This window comes from Argentina silus (genome assembly GCF_951799395.1).
Source record: "Argentina silus genome assembly, chromosome: 8".
NCBI classification, from domain to species: domain Eukaryota; kingdom Metazoa; phylum Chordata; class Actinopteri; order Argentiniformes; family Argentinidae; genus Argentina; species Argentina silus.
In genome coordinates this window covers 3,741,079-3,765,155 of record NC_139662.1, presented here as the reverse complement: position 1 = coordinate 3,765,155, position 24,077 = coordinate 3,741,079, and the positions used below count along the sequence as shown (strand labels likewise).

The 24,077-nt window shown below is 43.3% G+C and overlaps 2 protein-coding genes across 4 annotated transcripts in view; both read left to right on the top strand.

The window, feature by feature from the left end:
* The first annotated feature begins 517 nt into the window (after positions 1–517).
* On the top strand, positions 518–13,383 carry atf7a (activating transcription factor 7a). Of its 2 annotated transcripts, XM_083674607.1 has the most exons (12): positions 518–550; positions 6,990–7,061; positions 9,677–9,788; positions 10,014–10,144; positions 10,266–10,418; positions 10,577–10,734; positions 10,852–10,948; positions 11,467–11,586; positions 11,894–12,046; positions 12,274–12,462; positions 12,622–12,727; positions 12,889–13,383. In XM_083674607.1, the coding sequence occupies exons 2-12, from the start codon at positions 7,014–7,016 to the stop codon at positions 13,119–13,121; spliced, it is 1,500 nt and encodes a 499-aa protein (XP_083530733.1). In that variant the 5' UTR covers positions 518–550; positions 6,990–7,013; the 3' UTR covers positions 13,122–13,383. The 2 variants fall into 2 exon arrangements, with proteins under 2 accessions (XP_083530733.1, XP_083530734.1); XM_083674608.1 differs by lacking the exon at positions 518–550 and having other exon boundaries at positions 9,677–9,773.
* Positions 13,384–16,557: 3,174 nt separating this feature from the next.
* dip2ba (disco-interacting protein 2 homolog Ba) overlaps positions 16,558–24,077 on the top strand; it is a 39,287-nt gene continuing 31,767 nt past the window's right edge. For both annotated transcript variants that reach the window (XM_083674606.1, XM_083674605.1), the window contains exon 1: positions 16,558–16,763. In XM_083674606.1, coding sequence (XP_083530732.1) covers positions 16,679–16,763 — 85 coding nt within the window. In that variant the 5' untranslated portion in view covers positions 16,558–16,678. The remainder of the gene's footprint in view (positions 16,764–24,077) is intronic.

Below are 24,077 nucleotides of genomic sequence, written 5' to 3'. Positions count from 1 at the left end.
CAGCATTTCTCAAGAGCTAATATTAGAAGGAGACAGACAACACAATAAATAAAATCAAATGTGCCTGGAGCTGTCAGAACTTTTGGATTTGAGCAATGATTATTGAGCCACTTGGTCCTGAAAACTCATTTTACTTGGTCCTAATAATGGCATAACATCATAAAGAGGACACAGAAATCAAATGCACTCCATCTGAGAATTTGACCTCATTCTAACCATGTTCTCTAGGTCTATTTCTAAATTGTGGGTTGTTCTAAAATCTCTGCCATTAAGGACATAAAGCACGAGATTCGAATAACATTATGGCGTGACTCTTGAATATGAGCCCTATCTGAACCTTGGAAGATTTAAAAGAACCCTGTAATAACTCAAGACATTGAACATAATAAGGCTTTTAAATACTGTAATTTTTTTTGTGTGTAAATTCCACACCCTGATCTGAGTTTATGATGAACATGACGTATAACCTCGCGATGATTCGAGGAGGAGGGGAGTGTCAAATTCCAAGAGAGAAGAGGAGAGAGAGTGAGAGAGAGAGTGGGGCGCAAAGGTAAGTTTGTAAACACTCTATTACTGTCAAAATATACAATCCAGGTTTAATTCGGGCGAAAACATGACAGAGAAGTACTGGAAGTTGGTAGAGTGAGTTTGTGAAATGTTAGCTTTGTTCACCTTAAATGTTGAGTGGCCAGTTACTTGACAAAACTGTTGGTCTATGTGGTCTATGTATCTCTCCCTCGCACTCGAGTGCTCCTGCCTGCCTGGCTAGCTAGCTAGGATATAAAAAAAGCGAACTAATTAAAGCGTCAACAATAATTTTTTTTCTTAAGAAAAACTCTCACGCTCCTGTTTCCATGCATTGGACTAATTGACATTATTGTTGAACGGGGTGTTACTGCTGTAAGATGCTTCTCCCATTGCTGTCCTCGCATATGCTGTCTAGGCGGCCTGTTGTTAGTCTGTGATGGGGAAAGTTGTAGACTAGCTAGTAGCTAGCTAAATGCTAAAAATTCCATCTTTTGAGAGTTAACGTCGTGAACCAATAATATTCTGCTGTCAGAATTTACTGACAGCTTACTAAAGCGATACGAGATCGGAGTCTCGCTGACTGACACGGCCGTGGCCAATAGTTGGAAAGAAAGGGCGGTCTCGTACGGGAAAAGGCAGGTTCTGTGCAAGTTACTCAGCAGCCAGCTAGCTAAAGGAATAGCATCTCGGTGCTCAAAATGAAAGCAAACTTAGCGCAATGTTTCAAAGTTAGCATGCTAACTTTTTCCAGCGACATTTAACAAACTAGAAGTCATAAACTACGATTATTTTTTGCATGATCATGGCACAGTCTTTTTCTTAATCACCATGTTTTGCTTTATGGTTGCTTGCAATATTTAGGGTCCCATGGGTCTTGTTGCCACAGTTGTAACCTTTACATGAGCCATATGCCAGTCAGACCCCTTATTATGATCAGAAATGTGAATCTGTCAAGCTGTCTTATGTTTGCCAGAAAGCGATTTCACTGTTGTCTATCATTTTCTGATAAGTTGGTGTGATTCTGTGACGCTTACATTCGTAAGTTGATGGATATTTATAATATTGTCATTTGATCTTGTGAACATCTCTCTATGCATCCCCATTCCTGTCAACACCTTTAATATGTATGACAATGTAATCTTTAAATGAAAATGTAGGTCATGCTTTTGGCTGCGTTTGTAGTCAAGTTCCAATGTGGGCACAATAAACTAACATGCCTAGCCTATAAGTTGATCTGACCACTGATTGATCATGGTTTATTTGTCTAAGTATCAAGCAGTGTTGGGGAAGATACTCTGAAAAAGTATTTAACTAAATTTCCAATTACTTTACAAATTAAGAAGCTGAACTACATTAAAGCTAGCCTTGAGAGAAATATAGTTTGCCAAACTAAAGCTACTTTGAAAAAATCTAAACTACATAGTCAAACACATGACAGTCGGTTACAGTTCCAGATGACCAGTCCATATGACAGAGGGCACGACTGAAATGCTCTGAAATCACACACAGAGAGAGAGAGAACAACAAGTGAGGTGTAGCAAATTGGGGAGATGGGAAGAACTAGTAAGGAAATTTGAAGTTCAAGGGCTGGAATTCCTTTTTATTTATTTTTTTGTTTTTGGGAAACATTTTGTGAGTAGTGACAGAAGCACATTACACCATTACGTGGCAAAAAAGTAATTAACTACTGGAAACTAAGATTTTAATTTAATTTAATTTTTAATTTAGTTTAACTACCACCAAGCTACTGCAAAATGTAGTTAAACTAATAGTTGAGCTACTTGTAGTGGAGCTACTCCCCAAGACTGCTATCAAGATACAAACATTACATTTTTGTGGATGTGAATTAATGGGCTGGTGTAAGTTTTGGCTCTTGGTTTTATGTAGTTTTAGTGTATTCTCCACATTAGATGTAATTATAGCACACACAAGAGTGTTGAAGTAACCATGAGAATCATCACACATGACCAGATGTACCAGTCCCTCATAACATGGGGATTAAATGTCACAGTTATAGGCTGTATTGTCTAAAGTTGTAGTTACACTGTGTGTGTGTGTGTGTATATATAGATATAGGTAGATGTAGGCCTAGAGGACAAGAGTGCTTCCAATTTCATTTTAGAAAACACCACTGGGTCCTCTATTGTCCTGCATTGTCTGTCAGCTCTGCATGGATTTAGCTTTAAGACCTCAGCAGTTATGCAGACGTGCATATAGGGTTTCATTTGTTCCATTTACCAAATCTCAAATTCACTCTGGTTACAAAAATACACACTGGCTGTAGTACACACCCAGCAGCCTAGATCTCTTGTCACTGAAGCTCAAGACCCACAGCACCTCACCTGCAAGCTACAAAATACCTTTGATCCCTCAGTGAACCAATCCATAGCCACCCCATTCTCTCTTTCTCTCTCCCTCTACCCTCCACCTCCCTCCCTTTCTCCCTTGCTCTTTTGTGGGGTCTCCCCTACCCTCTGGCAACTCAAGCCTTGGATTCCTGAGTCCTGGCTGCAGCGGGAGCTATTAATACAGTTTGTTTAGTCAGTTTCCTAGCAGGCTGCATCAAACACTCCAGGCCAGTGGCTGATTATAGCAGGGACTTGCTCCCCTACACCTGCTGAGTAGGAGAAATCCAAGTTAACAGCAGAACATTGCCGGCAGCTCAATTGGAGGGACTGGAATTGGGCCACTTTGACAGTTCTGTCACCTTGGATGAATGGAAGCTAAAATAGCTGGTCTCTGTATCCATGTCTGAAATTGAAAATCATGAGCATTAGGTCTATGCACGCAGGCTACTGCCTCACCCACCACAGGGATATTTGTACATGTATCCTAACAGTTAACTTAGCAGTCTGCAGTTATTACAAAAGAAACCATTGTAGGCATAAAAGGTGAGGCTCAAAGCTCTAGATCTGCTGTAGCTGGGCAAGGTAGAGACATCACAAGCTGAGAATTGACCATCAATGTTTTAGGCCGAACCCACAAGAGGAGAGTGGCAAGTAGCCCAAGCCCATTATGTAAGATAACATTGTCTATTCTTACTGTGGAACAGTTGCTGGTAAGGCAAGACTATCGCTAGCTACCAGATGACATTTCTATCAGAAATATATAATAGATATAAGAAAACAGAACGTACAAACAAATATATTTTACAGTCCTCATCAGGAGTTATTGTCAGACCTAACCTACTGTAAGTTCACATTTTAAGTAAGTGTGGGCTAGGCCAATTGATGTGTGTAGGGCCTTGGTTAGATGTAAACTCTGAAGGGTATTAATCCCCTCATCCCAGATGTGTCCATTTACCCAGGCAGTCCACACCCTCAGTATAACGAGGTGGCGGTGTATCTTGTGTGTTGATGGACTAATCACACATCTTTGCCCAAATTGACTGTGTGGATTGTAAGCAATGTGAGAGGCCTGGCACCAGACTTTTGGCTTGCTATAGAGCCTGTGAGGTCTGCAAAGAATCAAGCCACTCTGCTTGTACCGTCCTTTGATCTCAGTAGGGAGTGAAACAAGATGCAGCCATTCTCTTCATAAAGAAACGGAGCACAGAAACAATGGTTATTACAACATTACAACCGCATGATAGCCTGCCTTGAGCTGCTACAGTGGAAGGCACCAGAAATCGTCATGTGTTGGCTCAGGGCGACTATTGCTGGTGTTGGGAGAAAAGAGAAGAAGGAAGAAAATGCACTGACTTTAACACTGGGAAACATAATGGCTAGGCTCACAGAACATAATTTGTTTCATACGTTGTTCTAAACCATCTATAACAGGAATAGGCCTCTCACAGTTTTACTATGTAACTATGCATAGCTACAGTACACTGCAGTTATGCTACGCTGTATCAGCCATTGTAATGATCATTTACGGTGCCCTGTGTAAGTAATGCCACAGTGAAGCATTTATTCTTCTTTTGGTTCTATACTCTAAAAGTTTGCATTTGAAATCAAAATTATTATGAGGTTAAAGTATAGATTGTCAGCTTTTATTTCAGGGTATATTTGTACATTGTTAGTTTCACCATTCAAAAATACCAACACTTTTTATACATAGTCCGCCTATTTCAGGGCACCAAAAGTAATGGGACAGATTCATATAATGTCCAAATTAAGCACTCATGTTTAGTATTTGGTTGACAATTCTTTGCAATAACTGGTCCGCTCCCCATTGACCCCACCAGACACTGGGTATCTTCTCTAGTGATGCACTCTTCAGTTGAGCGCTGTTTTTAGGTCTTGGAGCCTAAAGTCTTATTATGAGGAAATTAAATGCTTGTTCAATTGGATTTAAATCTGAAGATTGACTTGGCCTTTCCACTTTTCAACCCTGAAAAACTCCCTATTTGCTATGGCAGTATGTTTTGGGTCATTGTCTTACTGTATGATGAAGTGCCATCCAACGAATTAGGAGGCATTTGCTTGTACTCAAGCACACATGTTTCTGTACACTTCAGAATACATTCTACTGCTGCTAGCAGACACATCATCAATTAAGACACGTTAGCCAGCTTTAGTAGAAGCTATACATGCCCAAACCATAACACCATGATAACATCTGTCCACAATACCTTTATCCAGACCTCTACAAGCTTTTTAGGTACTTTCTAGCAAACTGTAACCTGACCATCCTTGAGGAAAACTAGTGGTTTGCACCTTTCAGTGAAAGAGTGAAGACACATTTACGCCCTCCTCCTGGAGAGTGTTCCTGATCTGTGGGACAGTTGTTTTGGGGATTTCTTAATTATGGTGAGCGTTCTTCGGCCATCCACTGTAGAAGTCTTCCATGGCCTATTAGCCCTTTTGCAATTGATGAGCTCACCGGTATTTTCTTGATGTTCCAAACTGTTGATTTTGGCAGGCACATTTTGTTCAGGCTAGTAATGGCTTCCTTGACTGTCATTGACACCTCTTTGGTCCTCATGTTGACTCCAAAGGCAAACGCAAAGCCTAGAAACAATACTAGACATTGACAGCTCACCTATGCCTGTACAAATTATGTGACGGAACATGACAAACCATAAACCCCTGTCAATCCAATTGTCCCATTACATTTGGTGCCCTGAAATAGGGGGACTATGTATAAAAGGTGTTGTCATTTCTAAATGGTGAAACCAATATGTACAGAAATACCATGAAATAAATGCTGACAATCTCTATTTAATAGTAAAGTTTGATTTCGAGTATAGAGCCAAAAGAAGAAAAAGTGTTTCACTGTCCCATTACAGGGCTCTGTATGTTAAATGAGGCTGAATAATCTAATCTCTTCAGGTGGCATTGTAAGTGATTAGTTCTCGTTGACAGTAGTAAGGATGTCGCTGTGTAGTGTCATGTTTGTTGTGGGACTGAGTTGTGTAATAGTTGCCAGACGTCATCCTGAGCCGGTTGGGAGTCCTGAAACATGAATGTCCCCCCCCAAGCCCCCCACATCCCCTGATTTAAATTTAATGACCCAAGTCAGTTTCTAAACTTCCCGACCTGTCTTCATGTGGAGTGTTGTTCAGATGTGTGGGAGAGAGAATAGAGGAATAGGCCACTCCATAAAAGATAGAAGAAGAATCCAGGCTTGTACTACAAACTACAAACTGTAGTTTGTCAGTTCATAAAGGAGAGGAGAAACTAAACTGTGTTGTGTGCATATGTGCGTATCATTAATAGTAGGATATAAGAAAGGGTGGGTTTGAGGGGGTGGGGGTGGGATCATTGCCAACAGATTTGGTTGGGAGAGAGGATGGAATTCAGTTTTGCCTTCAGTATAGGCTTAATCAGGGTGCAGGATTTATGGCTAGGCCTCCCACACCCCCATTTAGAAAAAATATTTCAACATTGCAAAAGTTGAGTATTTGATTGTCAGTGCAGCTTTTCTGCTTTTGCACGGAAGGAGTGTGAGAAAGTGTGGGTGACGGCAACAGAGCTGGTTTACATGAGATGAGAGATGGTGAGAGATGAGAGGGTCACTGAGAGTGTGCTGCTGCAGATATTTGAGCTGTGGAACCAGATGAGAGTCCTCAGAAAGTAGGTGAAGAGGGAGGGAGGGAGGGACTGTGTGTCTGTAGAGTGGCAGGTGAATGTGAAAGAGGGAAGGGAGGCAACATTTGAGAGAAAGATGAAGTCAGGGGTACATGGGGACTAGAGGTAGGAGTGGTGGAGAGGTAGAGAGAGGGAGGGAGAGTGGGTGAAGAGATGTCTTCGTGCAAACGGTAGCTTCCTTCTCTGTAAGCAGCTCCTTATTGGCCAGCCTGAAGCCCCCTGTGTGAAGGAAGTATCACCAGGGAAACTTCATCTTGCTGCTTCTGTGTGTTTTGCTCCTTGCCTGGGTTATTTTTAAATACATTCTGCTTCCTGCACTGACTAAGGCTACAACCAGAAGCATCCCTGCTCTTTTGTTTTCTGGAGGACCGATTCAGAAATAAAGAAAAGCCAACCACAGCAATGTTCTCCTCTTCTCCTCTTCCGCAGTTACATTGCAAGTTCTTTGCAAAAATGGGGGACGACCGACCTTTTGTGTGCAACGCTCCTGGCTGTGGACAGGTAAGCCTGCTCTCTTGGGTTTTGTGTCTGTCTGTCTGTCGTGTGTTTATTAGTTGTGTATGTGGTTATGCTTGTCTTTGTGTGTGTGTGTTGCTGTCTGTGGCAGTTGACTGAAATTACTCAAGTGTGTGTGTGTGTCGTTTTCAGTTCATTGTGAAGTAGCACTAGTACTCACTGAAATGACATTTCATGTTGCTCTGGAGTAGAACGTGGTTATACATGTGTTACCCGTCAAGAGGCTAGCTCTGCCACTTCTGCTTCTCTCTGAGTGCCCGTATGGACAACACTGCAGTTGAGGCTACACTGATCACACTGATAGCGATAGCACTCTTGTGAAACAATGGTAATGTCTTCTCCACCAGTGACTCACAGGCAGTGTAGATGAGTAATCAGGCCACCGTTATTGTTTAAACTTGTCTCGGTTGACTTATATTGCCTGCAGACATGGGTATGAGCCACACAATTGACTCAGCTTGGCGCAAACAGTGGCGTGAATTGCACATGCCAGAAACATGTCTTATGGGTCCTGACCAGCAAATAGGGTGAATAAGACTAATAACAACAATTAAAGACAGAAAATGCACTCAGCCCAAAATTGTGTGGATGAGATTTGATTTCTTCATCCCTCTGGGCTTGTGATTGCTGGGAATGTTGGACCTGTTTGCTGAGGACAGGTGGAGAGAGACTAGAGAACTGTGTTTAGAAAGTGATAGAAAGATTGCATTTAATTGCAAGCAATTTGTGATGTAAACCCTCTTCACTGTTGTCTTCAGGCAGCGGTTGTGGTTAGGAAACACCATGTACAGTACAGCAACATGCGTCTGGAATGAATAATGTATGAGTTTTTTGTTTGCTCATGTTCCTCTCTGATCCTTATGGACATCGAAGGACCCAAAGTTCCATGTCACACATTTTAGCTTCCCCTTGACTCGTTTCTGTAAATAAATGTGGTACATATTTCAATTATTGACAGCTGCATGGTTAATTGAGCAATGAGTGAAGTTAATGAAAAGATTACTGAAGTGGAGGCTTGTCGAGACAAATGATGGTTAGGCCTAAGTCAACACTGATGTCTGTAGCAGGCTTGCCAGTTTGGTCTGGGTGTTAAATTGTTGGTGTGTGTAAACATGTTTGGGATCATAGCACAGTGTGATCGTGCTGGCAGTTTGGGTGTGGTACCCTCACATTCAATCATATTGTTTGCAGAGGCACTGTTAATAGCTCAATAAGAAAATAAGTTACCAATCATTGCATCCCCTGGAAAATGTCTCACTTTCCCTTTCTGTCTGTGTGTGTTTCTTACAATTTATGTTGCAAGTGTGCTATTCTTCAAGTCATAGCTATCTGATGTCTACGACTGTCTTTGGTCTAGAGCTGTCCTCATGCCATGGCATACCAGGAAACTTTTGAGTTATGCCTTTCTAAGAACGAGCAGAATTGATTCCTGTCACTGTACATGCCTGACACGTTTTTGTACCATGCTAAAAATGGCAACATGGTTCCCAACTTCCCATTCTTAGCTGTTGGCGATCTGCTGTGTGGTCAAGATAATCCTTGCTTCCAGTATCTCATACAGAGAGATTAGTTTTAGATAGTTTCCTACCCGGCCGTCTTGGTCATACTGTAGGAAAGAGACTGTGAGACATGTAGTTGTATTGGTGATGCTGCTGGCCCGTCTAAAAATAAGTACCTGACACTTGACTGTGTTTCCACTTCGCTCTCTCACGGCTGAACTTGTAACTGTGACACACTGCCAGAAATAGGCTGCAGAAGACGGCGAAGGCTGCAGCCATGATTATTCCTCCTACATCTCTGCCTGATTCACCTCCAGTTCTCCAAAGCGTTTCCTTAAGGGAAGGACAAACACAGACGGAGAGGAAGACTATTGTAGCACCTCAGTGGGCCTGAGGCATAGACTCGCCCTGTCTTCTGGAGTAGCCAACAAAAGTGGTAACAGATGTGTGCGGCACAGACAGATATTGACTTTGACAAATCCCTATGATTAACACACTTGCCTGTTTGTTGACCACAAATATAATACAAAGTCTCAACATTAGAAGTGGATTATCAGCACTGCAGTAAAATGAGCTGAGATGAGCCAATGAAAGCCGACATGTAGCCCTTCGCTTCAATTTGAGGAAGATCCTCAATTCGACAATGCAATATTTTGGCATCTGCACTTTTACCATTCTGTATATCTTCAGCAATTTCTAATATTCAATTCAATGAATATTAGAAATGTAATATTAGAAATGTTTAGCTGTAAAATTCAGCTAAACATTGACGCATGGTTTATGGCCACAAAGGTAACACTCATGTATGCGGAGGGTATTGTGTGTACCGCAAATATGTTCTTTGTTGTGCATAATTATGCAGTATATATGTGTTAACTAGATAGGCTGCCCATGTATCAGATTCTGTGCAATTTGATATTGACCTTAATGCTTTCTGCCCCTTGAATTTATTAGCCCTTTTATAGATTATCACCTTAATCTGATTCATACTGTATACCTTTTCTCTTCCTCTCCCTTTCTTTCCCTCCCTTGTCTCTCCCTCCCCCATCTCTCTCTCTCTCTCTCTCTTTCTCCCTCCCCCTGCCTCCTCTGTCTCTCCAGAGGTTTACAAATGTGGACCACCTGGCTGTACACAAGCACAAGCATGAGATGACACTCAAATTTGGACCTCCCAGGACTGACTCTGTTATTATCCAAGGTACTGGTTCTCCTAGTGAGTTTGGAATATTCAACTTTACGCTTTCTTGTCACCTCTTTCTTACTGATCATTTTGTCAAGTTAAAATAAACTCTTGCCATTTGTAAGGTTCGACGTTTGAATGTCAGCCAAAGTGTTTCTGAATAAAATGTTCACGGACAGCTTCAGATATACTAAGTGTGAAAAAGAGGTGAGGACACGTCTTTTAATAGATGAATCTCTCTTGTCTTTCCGCTGCCAGACCAGACACCTACTCCTACCCGTTTCCTTAAGAACTGTGAGGAGGTTGGTCTCTTCAACGAGCTGGCCAGCTCCTTTGAGCAGGAGTTCCGCAAGGCCCAGGAGGATGACGACAAGAGAGCCAAGAACCCTGTGAGCACTGAGATGATGGGGGGGGGGGGGGGGGGGGGGGGGTTCTATGAGAGTCCTGATATCTTTCCTGTGCTTCTGTTCTCAGTGTCTTACCATTCTGTCCGCTCCGTCTTGTCCCTAGCTCCCTGCTCCCAACTCAGTGGCCCTGGACATGAGCCTGCAGACGCCGTCAGATGTGAAGGTGAAGGAGGAGGAGCCTGTGGAGGTGGACTCCTCCCCCCCAGGCAGCCCAGACTCCATTTCCAGCATGTCTGACAGCAGCAGAGAGCCTATGGTGAGAGGAACGGTAGGGGGACAGGGGAGGGGGTCAAGGTAAGAGGGAGGCCTGAGGACCATAGTTGGAAACTCAAAGGGTGGTCACAGTGGTGAAAAGAGACAGCAGTATGAGAGTTGTTATTGAACGACAGAATGGTGTCTCCTTTGCTCTAATAGGACACACCCCCAAGGCCGGCTATGAGAACGGCCCCCACCCCCACCATTGTGAGGCCCGGCTCCCTCCCCCTTCACCTGGGCTTTGACGCCCTGCACCCCACCATGCCCTCCCCCACCTCAGTCATCACACCTACGCCTCCCTCCAACCGCACACTAGGGTGAGTAGGGAGTCCTCCTCAGAGCCTGGACCTCCCATTACACGTGGTTTTAAATGTCTTCTTTCTCAATGGAGCTTTCTTCCTCAGTAACCCTCCTCCCTCTTTCTCTCCCTCTAGCTCACCCACCAGCCACTACCCAATGATGATGCACCTTCCCAATGGGCAGGCAATGCCCATCCTCCCAGGCCCAATGCAAATACCCTCTGTCATAAATGTGAGTGTCCGCCCAATTCTTTAGCTCATACCCCACCTGGGCATTACAATGAAACGTTTTGTACCATCAGCTTCTGCATCCTTAAAACGAAGATAATCCACATTTATCATGTGATACGGGACTAGGATATGGGATGAGGAGCCACATAATCTCTGGTTTGGGAACAGTAGTCATATTTGTTATTGTCAAAGTTGTGGAAAAACAAGCCATTCAACACCTTAATTTCAGTTTAATCATGTAGCATATTTATATATTCTTGATAATTCAATTGTAACACCATTGGATCCTGCTGCTTGTTCTGTTGGTCTAAGGAGCTCACCATCTATTCAAAAAGTAACAGCCATAAAGCGCTTATGAGATGAGCTGTGAACACTGACATTTAAATGTGTTGTGTCTCATTTTACCAGTATGAGCCCTAGCGTGTGTGTGTGTGTGTGTGTGTGTGTGTGTGTGTGTGTGTGTGTGTGTGTGTGTGTGTGTGTGTGTGTGTGTATGTGTGTGTTCTGCCTCGTCTCTAGCTGGTCCGGCCCATGTGTATGGTGCCCAACATTCCTGGGATCCCTGGCCCTCCTCTGGGAGGCAGCAGCAGTGGGTCCAACTCCCCTTCTGGCTACAATATCCACTTAGAGGCCAAGATGGTAAGGTCAAGGACCCCCCCCCCCCCCCCCCCCACTCCCTCCTCTCTCTGCCCTTCTCTTTCCCCCCCATTTGCCTTCTAGCATTCATTCCCTCCCTCTATCTCTGCTTGTTCATCATATGACAGATATTATGATATACCACAGAAAGTCCATTTTATATTTCTAGTACTTTCCTCATGTACAGAGTTTTCTGTATGTTGTATTGTGTGTGTGTGTGTGTGTGTGTGTGTGTGTTCACGCTGATGTGCTACTGTTGGTGTGTATATGTTGTCAACGGGGTCCTGGTTGTTGTCTCCTCCTTTTGTAGAGGCTGAAGGCAGCCCTCTCCCAGCAGCACAGCCCTGCAGGCCAGAGCCTGGGAGGCATGGGCATGGGCTCCAGCCCTATGGTGCCTCAGAGGATGGAGCATAGCCAAATACTAGTGCAGCACCCAGACGCCCCATCCCCCGCACAGCCACAGGTAGGCAGAACACATGATGGAAGAGAATACCCTCAAAGAGAATGTGTGCGTGGGGGGGGGGGGGGGGTATTCTAACTCTGCGGCAACCTTCCTTACTTGCAATGTTGAGTTCACTTCTTATCTAACTCAATTCTCCTGTGTAAGTTTGAAGTCTGGCTTTGATGACTCAAAACTATTTCTCCCTTTCTCTCTCTATCTCCCCCTTCCGCTCTCCCCCCCCCCCCCAGGTGTCTCCGGCCCAGCCCACGGGTGGGAGGCGGCGGCGGTCGGCAGAGGATGACCCAGACGAGCGGAGGCAGCGCTTCCTGGAGAGGAACCGGGCAGCGGCCTCACGCTGCAGACAAAAGCGCAAGGTCTGGGTCAACTCCCTGGAAAAGAAGGCTGAGGAGCTCAACTCCATGAACGTCTCTCTCTCGGTGAGTGCTCTACGCCCAGGCAATGACACTCTCGAACACTCACTCAGCAGGCAGTTTTGCAGCTTTGTATCCTTTTTTCAGTATTAATATCACTGTTAGTCTTGTCTGTATTAGTGTGAATCAACTGTAATGTCAACCCCTGTTCTTCTGTCCTGTCAGAATGAGGTGTCTCTGTTGCGAAATGAGGTGGCCCATCTCAAACAGCTGCTGTTGGCACACAAGGACTGCCCTGTCACCAATCTACAGAAGAAGACTGCCTACCTTGGTGAGCACATACACGTTTTTCTCTTGGATGTAGAGTTAGGGTTATGGTTCGGGGTGATGGTTGCAATAATTATTGTGGTTTGAAAGTGTAGCACTCTTTCTAAGCAGGTAGCGTGCGGCTAGCATATCCCTGCAACGCTCTCTTGTCTCCCCGTGCTACAGGAGAGGAGAGTATGAAAGACTCAATGGAGCCCATGGGCTCTCCAGCCCCAGTGATCCAGCACAGCTCTCTGGCCCCCAGCCCCTCGGTGGGGCCCAATGGCATGAGCGCACGGGCCGCTGCCGAAGCTGTGGCCATGTCCGTGCTGGCAGGGATGGGCCAGCACCAGCAGAGGGGCGAGAGCGGGCACTCTCACGTCATCATGGCCACACAGTCCCAGTCAGCCGCCAGATGATGAGTGTGCCATGGCCCCGCGACACGGCACACACACCACCCATAGGGGTAGTGGAGAAGGAGGAGGAGGAGGACCCAAAAAGTCACCCCTTGCAAAAAAAAAAACCCCACACCCTCCTCTCTTTTCTCTGCCTCCAATGTGGTGCCATTTTGCTTTGGCCTGGAGCTCAGCAGCAGCCTTCTGGGAATGGACTGGGACAATTGAGAGAGCTTCCTGTTCACTATGCCATAAACTACAGGGGCTGGACTCCAACCCCCCTCCCTCCTTCCTAACCCCCCCCCCCCCCCCCCCCCCCCCCCCCCCCATAACCCTCTTGTCTCACCCTCAATCAAGCCTGAACTTCACTGGACTGTAGGACTGCATAGCTTGTTCTGAGCTCTGCACTGTCTGTCAACCTGAACCCTGCACTTGGACATAACTTTAACACTTAACTTACACGGTTACACACATGCTAGTGCACATACACAATGTAAATGTTCATGTTTGTTCTTAAACAAGTGAGATACCAAACTCAGAGCACTAGGGGCCATGCTGATACACCAGGGATTCGTGCCTCGCTCTCATGCACATTTTTACACACTTGATTGTCACATGCAAACACACACATGGACACACATACACTGACACACAGAATATGGATTTCATGATTGGCTCAAAAGATGCAGTTGTTGTTTTTGTACTTCAGTCATTGAGATGGTCAGGTCAATAATATTTCCCTCAACTTTTGTAAGTTGAGGGAAATATGTCTTTTAGGAACTCACACCATTCACCCAAAGCTTACCTCATTTATACCCCTTTATGATACCTTTTATAAACTTTGTGTGTGGGTGTGCGTGTATATATATGTACATCAGAACATAGCAGTTATATAGATTCAAGGTCTGATACACTAAGATCTGGTTTGTTAGCATGTGACTTTTATATATGCTTTTTGCTGTGTTCATGTGCAGCTCTTTTAAAGTTAATTGGCACATTATTTTTAGCTTGGGCCATAGAGAACCAGTTTGGTTTTTCACTGAGCTTCTGTTTCACAAAGCAGAAACCTAAAGTAAATAGACTCACTGTAAGCGGCATTTAAGATGGTGTTTTTCAGAGAAAGCATTTGAATTTTTCGGTTTATAAACTTTTTTTGTACTGCATCTGCCTTGAAGCGAACGCAACCCCTCCCCTGTTTCACCATTTCCTCTTTCCCATGCAATTTTGATATTTATTTGTCTCTAAATGTATGTTATTACCATATTTTATGAATAGTGTTCTGGCAACAGCTAATGGCTCTCCTAAGTAGTTTCTGGCCTTACTTGTATGTTTTGATCCTTCATAGGTGGTTGTTCATCCTTGCTGCTTGCTGGAGTGTGATGAGCTCTTTGGTCTCCTACTCTCAATTAATTTCTCTATATCCAAACAAAGCCATGTTAACCTTTATCTGTGGGCCTCCAAATGACAAAACAGACAAATCACAACTCTGAATGACCCAAAGACCTCCATGGTCCGACTCCTAGTTGTAAATATGACTGTTATACTCTGGATTAGAACTCAGTGACACTATATCTATCACTGCTCCTGCTCTGTCTCTCACACACACACACACACACACACACACACACACACACACACACACACACACACAGACACACACACTATGTTCTCGAACAATTTTGCCTTAAGAATCACATTAGTGCCTCCGACTTCCCCCTCCATGATTATTTGGTTGCATGAAAAACAATGGCTCAGCCTTAGAAAAATGAATTGTCTTAATTTGGTTAATTTGCCAAATGAATAGCCATCATACAGAACCGATAAACTTTATTTTTTATGCAGAGAATTTATTTTATTGAAGCTGCCTTTTAAAAATCAGGAGTGTGTCCCGTGCAAGTGACAACAGTATTTGTGTTTAGTGATACGTTTGCTGCCATCTAATGGAGAAACATGTGAAGTACACGTTGTCTCATTGGGATGGGTCGGAGCCTTGAGGGACATTTTTCAGAACTCCTGTGGCAGTCTTGGAAGAGTTTCAATTCTTCAGGGATCCCTCCCATTTTAACAAGATTTTAACCATTTTTAGAAAAAGGCATAACCAAGGGGTAATCTTTTCTTGTTCCTTTTTTTGATGTAACTCTTCCCCCCATCTATCTAACATTGTGTGTATTTGCAGTGTGTAATACTGCACATATAAGGTATCAGTCCAAACATATAAGGGCATGTCTAAATGCACTAAAATATGCAGGTTCATTGTTGATATGTGTTTCTTTTGTTTGTTATGTGCAAGCTTCTCTTTGTCCTGACACAGGATTTCAGTGACATCACAAGATTGCTCTTTCTTTGTCTTGTATATGCATACATAATAAGGATTGCTCAATAACTACTTGACACATCTCACAAACAACTGAACTTCTTGTCCTACAGTCCCAATGGTGACCCTAGCATTGTGTTGTACTTTGCGCTGGCACTATATTTCGGCTAGCAGTCCCTTATAGACGATTGTTCATATGGAATGAAAAAAAACAAGACTTTACTCAGCTTTCATGTTAGTTATTGTCATTGGCACTTTTTTCCTAAAATGTTTGTTTTCTGCATTGTGTGCATGTCAGGACTATACAAATCCCTGTCTTAATAAAACACTTCTATTATATATTTTGTGTTGTAATGATGAAATATAGAAATGAATCTATTTTGGACATCCATTTCTTAATTTTTCAACTGAATATCTACAGATATCCTGTCAAAAAAGACTGTATCCCAGCTGTTTGTATTAGCCAGAGTATGCAGGATCTGTGTTTGGGCTGGACTGTTCAGAACTCCTACAGAGCAATTAAGTTATTATTGAATTGGTTTCATGGGAATCGACATTATGGTTATTATTTCTGGAAATATTAACAGTTGTGAACAAGTAACAGAATTGTATAAGAAAATAACAATTTATGAGAAGGCAACGATGCAAAAGTTGCTTTAATTGTTCATTCGCACTCCCAATTGTTGGACTTATAATTTCTGAAATTGTCCTTGTACTGTACATATCTGTACTATATGAATATATTTACTTTTCCATGCATGTCCAAGTGGAATACAATGAACACTTACAGTGCTGCAGTTTTAATAAAAGAATATGATACTTAATGGATATCAGCAGTCTTTGAATAATTTTTTCACACACTTTTTTTTCAATCATTATGTTAAAATATCCAACTTTATGTTAAAAATCTTGTCTTTTTCCTATTGTAGCCTTGAGTCTAGTCTCACTAAATTAGCCTCTCCATTCGAGAGATGAGACCCTGGGTTCCAAGATGATCTGAGCCTCATTTAAGTGTAAAGGTGGAAGACCTGATCAACACAGGAGGGAGCCTCATACATACAGTACTCATTCATTCACCCGATGTAAACGAGATCACGTGACTGTTCATTGCCATTGGTGAGCTTCCTCCCGTGATGGCGGAGGGACCAGTCGTGCGAATGGATTGTCTCTCCCACTCAAATGCATGTTGTGTGTCTTAAGAGAAGCTCTTTCCATCTGAAGAAATTACATTTTACTTGAAGCACACTTCGTTTTTGTTTCTTAAGTCATGGCAGATCGTGGCGTGGATTTGTCTGGTCTACCAAAAGAGGTTAGAGACCAATTGGCGGAGTTGGATTTGGAGCTATCCGAAGGTAAGGGGGGGTGACTAGGGATGTGCTAGTTAGCTAGCCTGCTACCCGGTAGGGAGTGAATTTCACCACATGTACCTATTGGTTGATCTAAAATGTCTTCAATCATTTCTGCAATCCTGTGAGTGTACAAGGCAAATGACAACATTTGTAGCTAATTGATACACAATCATTTTCAGTAAATGTCTTGCTAACTGTCTTTAGCTTGTCTGCCAGCCCTTTCTTTTGCTCGTCATGTACGCTAGCTAGCATCATCAGACACCGCACACAGGAGAAAGGCAAAGGGAACGTGGCCGTGGTTTCTCTGACTGTCTGGGTCTCAGTATCATTCATCAATGAATGATGAATGCATTACATCAATCATTTAATATGTTTGATGATATTGAAACTCTTGGACAATTCTTGAAATGGCAGGTGAAATATGCCAATGCATACATTGCGGGTCTATGAATGTCAAAGCCAAGCTGTCAGTCTGTCTCTGTCAGCTGGACACCTTGGTTTTAGCGAGAGCCTTGGTTTGAGCAATCATTTTTTGACCGTAATCAAGTATTTTCCATTCTTGCTTTACGATTTATTGATATGAATTTACAACCTTCAGTATGAATTGCAGTTGCAACTGATTTGGTAATAGCCTATCATACAGTCGGCCTAGTAGATCTCGTGCCCTTTGTCATGACTATAATATTTCACTCTTAACAAAGCGCCTTTTAGTGCAGTTCTTGTTTGTTTCGCTTCACTCTTTTACAGTATGAATGACATTTGGCTAATGCCAGTGGATGTAGGGGGTTTTGGCTAAGTAATGCTGTTACACAATTGCTGCAACTCACTGTGTGGGTTTGTGACTGAGATGAAGAGTAACTGGCCACTCCAGCTGAACTGAGCTGAAAATCCATCGGCCTATTCATCATTACCTATCAGAAACACACTCCGTAACTGCAATATGTTGCCTCAATCAACTACCTGCAGCATATGTGTGTAAATTAAGCATTCTCATCATTGACATCATGTAGTAGTGTATTCTCTACTAGGCTTGACCTGATCTTAAGACACTGTGACAGCTTTACCTTGCTGAAATACACTGTATGTGCTATGTGATTCAAGATTCAAGATTCAAGATTCTTTATTTGTCACGTGCATACAAGTATACAGTGAAATGCAAAAGTGACAGTGCCACAGAGTAGTGCAACAATACAATAAGTTTTAAAATACAATAAAATAAAAATAGAAGTACTAAAAAATATACAGTATGGACAGTATAAACAGTATAAACAATATGAACAGTATAACCGGTAAGCATATAAGTAAGCAATATAAATAGCAGATGGATGACTGTGTGTGCATATGTGTTAATTGGGGGTGTGTTTGTGTGTGCACATGTGCCCACTTCTACAGCTCATGGCACAGCCCCCTTACCCAGCCCCTTACCCCTCCCACTGGAACAGCTGCTGGCCCTTGCACTCACATCATTGCAAGACCCAGTTCTCCCCCCTCCCCTCCTGTCACCTGGGCTGCATTCTTACAGCTGGGGAAACTCACTTCATCCGCTGCCGACCAATAAGATCAATCTATGCCTGCTCCACCACTTAATTCGCTCTTTTGCACATCAGCTGAGGAAGTGGCTCAATGATGCAGACTGTCTGTGTGCAGCAAAGACCAAACAATGTGTTCGGTTGTCTCATCTAACCAGAACATACCAGAACTCAGTACCAGAACTCAGGACAGGGAAGTGAAGTGTAAACTGTGTAGAGGGTTCAATATGTAGAAGGTTACTATAGTTCATTATTGAGGGCTGATCAACACATTCTCGTCAGGACACAACTTTATTCTTGGATCATTCTTAAACCTTTGAAGTTTTAATTAAATACAATTGCCAAAGTGGTAGATGTTGCATCATTAAAAAGGGTTGAATCATATTAAACACCTTAAATGTTACCCTAGTTCAAAATGTGTGTGACAATCATATTTTGCCCCTGGTTCATAACAAACCCACCACAGTACCAAGCGGAAATGCCTCTTGTTGGGTTGCTTGGAGGAGTACGGAGCCATGCCAAATGGCCTCTTAAATAACAACCCAATTCTGCAAGCCCCCAGTGACCATAGAGACACAATGAGCACCATTCAGCTGGTCAGAGCCATGGTGGCCAGGAGCGCTGCTGGCATTTAGGCCATTCAACTAAACTCTTTGTGTTCTGGAATGAGCTGCTCTTAGGAAGGGAGGGGTTGGTCATAGTTAGTAAGATGACGTGTACAGTTGGTGTGCACTCAATGCCCCCCCACCCCACCCCCTCCCTATATTTTTAGTGAGTGACTGGGCTTAACTGGATCCAACATAGCTACTGACATATTGCTGTTTGTCCTTGATAGTAGTTCAGGTCTGGAGGAGAAAACGTCTCCTTTTCCTCTCTCTAAATTGCTTAAACAGAGGTATGGTCTTCTATTAGTATAGGCAAATACTTCAGTCAGCAAGAGTTCACTGAATTGTATTCATGATACAGTAGGGTAAATGGAAAGCAATTCCACCACAAGATGTTTTTGGGTTGGTATTGCCAGAGGAAATATGAATAGCCTTAATTGCCTTGAGACACATTGAGACACTACTGAGTGTGTGAGTGTGTGTGTGTGTGTGTGTGTGTGTGTGTGTGTGTGTGTGTGTGTGTGTGTGTGTGGAGAGGTTCCTTTACTTCCTGACTTACTACTGCTTCTGTGGCCAGTGTGATTGAAAGTCCAGATTACTGCCAGTTGCTTCCTATCTAGGCCAGCCAGTGTCCGGATGCAGAAGCAGCCGGGCTCATTTGTGCTCTGAGTTAACTCAGTGGGTCAGCAGAGGAAGACAGAGAAGGACAACATTAAGAGGGGCCCTGTCTGAGAGACAAGGGCATCTTCAGCACAGTGCTATCATCCTCTACCATCAGCCATTAGTGACAGCACTGAAGATAAGGCATGACCGAAAGGCATAAGAATAAGGAAGATCCTTCCCTCGGTCAAGTTGCCTGAACTGAATAAGATTAACAGTAGTAAGCTGTTATTGTTTGGATGCCAAGGGCATGAGACAGATAACATTTTGGCTTTTGACAGATCCTTGGACCCGCTGATGTTATGTGCCTAGTGTGGCCTGTTTCTGAGGGAGCTTTTCAGTCTGACACTGGCAGGAAAGGGAAAGGGTTTAAGAGCTGAGATACGGTGCCCTGCATGTATTTGAGCAGGCAAGATGTTTCTGTACACTTCAAAGTACATTCTGCTGCTGTCGTCAGCAGTTATATCATAAATCAAGACAGTTATACATGCCCAAACCATAACACCCCTCCACCATGTTTCACAGGTTAAGTGGTATGCTGTAAATCTTGGGCTGATCCTTTTTTCCCAAAACTTTCCCCTTGCAATCACTCTGGTAATATTTGTCTTATCTGTCCACAAGACCCTTTTCCAGACCTCTGCAGGCTTTTTAGCAAACCTCTGCAATTCGGTTTGCCTCTGCAATTCGGCTGGTGACGTATTCTGCAGATGTTAGTCTCTGGCACATTCAAGGCTACCTCCTGGAGAGTGTTCCTGATCTGTGGGACAGTTGTTTTGGGGTTTTTCTTAATTATGGTGAGCATTCTTCGGTCATCCACTGTAGAAGTCTTCCTTGGTCTACATGCCTGTGTTGATTTTGGCAAGCCTAAGGTTTTTGTTTTTGTTTTGGTCCAATAGCAGATGCCAAAGGTTAACGCAAAGCCTAGAACCAATACTAGGCATTCACAGCTCTCTTATGCACGCACAAATTATGTGGAAAACATGTCTGACTTACCAGAAACAACTGTCGAGCCAATTGTCCCATTACTTTTGGTGCCCTGAAATAGGGAGACTATGTATAAAAAGAGCTGTCATTTCTTAATGGGGAAACCAATATGTACACAAATACCCTCAAATAAAAGCTGAGAATCTCTACATTAACCTCATAGTATTGTTTTATTTCAAATCCAAATCAGTATAGAGCCAAAAGAAGAAAAATGTTTCACTGTCCCATTTCTTACGCAGGGCACTGTATGCAGTTAGCACATTATCCAACTTGAAGTTCGGCCAAGAATCACTCTAGGGCTTTTGAATGGCCATGATACTGAAAGCTTTGTTAACTCTTACACCAGATGTTTGAAACAAGCACTTGTCGTGTGGGTCAGTTTAGAGCCAGCTCCAGTTCAGGCCTCATTGGAATAGGCTGTATCATATGACAACCATGTCTTATGTTCTGGGGACTTATGATTGTTTCGTGCCAAGACTAAGAGAGGGCAGAATCTTTCACTTGGCCTCAGAGTCTAAGCTTAAGGCCTAAACAGATGGGAAGTGATGGGATATCCAACCTGTGTGTGTGTACAGTGCCTATAGAAAGTTATCATGCCCCTTTGAAATAGTTACTATATTTGTCGTACAGCCTGAAATCAAAATCCATTAAAAAAAACTACTTTTTCCAGCTTTATGTACAAATTTAGCCATACAACATCAAAGGCGACAGTTCTGAAAATGTATAAAAAATGAAAAACAAGAATAACAGGGTTGGAAAAGTCACCAGTCCCCTGATTTAATACTTTGTAGAGCCACCTTTTTTGTGCACACCTAGATTGGAGAATATTTGCCCATTCTTCCTTGCAGAATTGTTCGAGTTCAGTCAGATTCCGTGGTGAGTGGCGATGGACTGCTCTCTTCAAGTCCATCCACAGATTTTCTATCAGATTTAAGTCAGGGCTCTGACTTGGCCACTCAAGGACATGCACCTTTCTATCCTTAAGCCACTGCGTTGTTCTTTTGGCGGTATGTTTAGGATCGTTGTCGTGTTAGAAGGTGAATGACCTGCCCATCTTCAGCTGTCTAGCAGAGGGACGCAGGTTGTCCTCAAGAATTTGGGTGTACTTGGCAGCATCCATTTTCCCTTCAATCCTGACCAATTGCCCAGTCCCCGCTGAAGAGAAACATCCCCACAACATAATGTTGCCACCACCATGCTTCACGGGTGGTGTGCTGTGTTTGGTTTTCACCAAACATAGCGCTTGGAGTTCAGTCCAAAAAGTTCAATCTTAGTCTCGTCTGACCATAAAACCTTTTTCCACATGGCAACAGAATCTTCCAGGTGTGTTTTTGCATAGCACAAACAAGACTGACTGTGGCACTTTTTCAGAAAAGGCTTCTTTCTTGCTACCCTGCCATACAGGCCAGCTTTGTGTAAAGCTTGTGAGATTGTTGTCACATGCACAGACAAACCAGTCCCAGCCATAAAGACTTGTAAGTCCTTCAAAGTTGCCTTTGGACTCTTGGTAGCTTCTCTGATCAATGTCCTCCTGGCTCGGTCATCCAGTTTGGATGGACGGCCTGATCTAAGCAAGGTGTTGGTGGTGCCATACGCGTTCCACTTCTTAATGATGCTCTGAACGGTACTCAGAGGGATAGCTAAAGCCTTCGAAATCTTTTTGTAGCCTTCACCTAACTTGTGCCTTCCTACAACTTTATCCCGGAGGCCTTTTGAAAGTACTTTTCCAACCATGGTGAATTCTTTGCAGAACCATGCACTTCTAGTAGTGGAATCCTCAAGAAACAGCTGGTTTTATTCTGAAGTAATCGAAACCACTACAATTGATGTCAGGTGGGGGGCAATTAGCCTGGTGTTTGATCTGGAAGTTGATTGGTTGCACCTGAGCAAGTTTATAATGTTATACTCTAAGGGGCTGATCACTTAACCAAACCAGGTATTTCACTAATTAATTTTTAATAATTGTCCAGAATTTTTAAAATGTTTTTTTTCATTTTGATGATGAGGGTTATTATGTGTACATACAGCTAAAAAAAAGTTAGATTTGATTTATTTTAATTTCCACAGTGTAATGTGACCAAAAGGTAAAGATTTCACAGGGTACGATGACTTTCTATAGGCACTGTATGTGTGTATGTCAGTGAGTTTGTTCTAAACCAGGCTACTTGTGGGGTGTGAATAGTTAATGATGCCTCCCATCTCCTCGCCCCTTTAGGGCTGTGGGCTGAATAATTCACATGCTCTCATTAAATACCAAGAGACTAGGCTGTCACCACTCGTCACCCACCCTCACTGGGCTGCTGGGAGGTGTGTGTTGGTGGTATCCTACTCTACATGTGGGAGTTATGTGGCAACAACTTGCTCTCTTTGCATCAAACCCATAAGATGTATTGACGTTTCCCCTCGACCCTCCAACCCCTCAATGATATTCTACTTGAACTCTAGATGTTTTTATTTTACTCTCACACTAGGATGGAGGCTAGTAAACAAGATATTTTATCACTCAGATCTATTTTAGATTTGACTCATATTGTCAAATCTAAAATATTCTGTTTGAAAATGTGGAGTTGAAACCGACACAACAGAGGACACCAGGTTCCAGTTGTTGGATCCTAAGTATCTGGATCGGAATTGACTGCATGTTTACAGACAAGGTAAGCATTACTCACTGTAATCAGGTGCGCCCCTCCCCCAGGGCAAATCCAGTCACCACAAAGTGAGAGAACCTGTTCTGTGGGATGTTTACTTTGTGTTGTGCAGTGGGATGTACTTATTTCATGGCAAAACTGATACAAGATTCAAAAACTGACAAAAGACTTGTCTTGCGGGTCAGTATATATCCAGCTCCAGTTCAGGCCTCATTGGAATAAGCTGTATCATATGACAACCAAATGTCACTCAAATCAAGAGGGATGGCAGGAGATGAATGAGAGCCTTGAGAAGTTAGACCTTCTGAACACAAGGCACTCAAAGTTCACAGCACCTATGATGTTAAGTTGCACAACCCCACCAGTACCAAAGTGCCCTGGTGTCAGCCGGCCGGCCAGGGTCCCACCAGCAACAGACATGTGCTGACACCTACCAGTAGAACCACCACATGCCACTCACCGATTCTACAATTCAATCACCACAGTTCAGGAGCAGAGAGGGGCACGGTCACTTTCTCCGATTGATGTCTGACAGATAGAATGGAGGATGCATAAAGTAACAATGGAACTATAGCCTTGTTGTCTCTGGCTGTTGTTTCAGAATGTGGGAACTGATCACTTGGCCCCTCTTGGCTCATGTTATCCACGGTGACCATGTGACTTTGGTAATGTTCAAGAATGCTCTCAGGAATATAAATAAACCTGGCAAGACAAATTCAGTTTCATGGTCGAGGAGTAAGAAACAAGCATCTCTTTGACACTCGACAAACCGCATTATTGAAATAGGCCCCCCTCAGACACGCTAGAGGAATCAGTCCTATTTGTGCACTCTCTCAACCAGTCTCGTGCCTTAGCTCTGCCCTACCCAGTCGAGGCCGAAGTAGCAGGGTT

Excerpts from the sequence above, each read along its gene's own strand:
- atf7a (XM_083674607.1), top strand. The coding sequence starts at position 7,014 with ATGGGGGACGACCGACCTTTTGTGTGCAACGCTCCTGGCTGTGGACAG. Across the intron at positions 7,062-9,676 it reads ACGCTCCTGGCTGTGGACAG|AGGTTTACAAATGTGGACCA; the intron begins GTAAGCCTGCTC and ends CTGTCTCTCCAG. Across the intron at positions 11,587-11,893 it reads TCCACTTAGAGGCCAAGATG|AGGCTGAAGGCAGCCCTCTC; the intron begins GTAAGGTCAAGG and ends CTCCTTTTGTAG.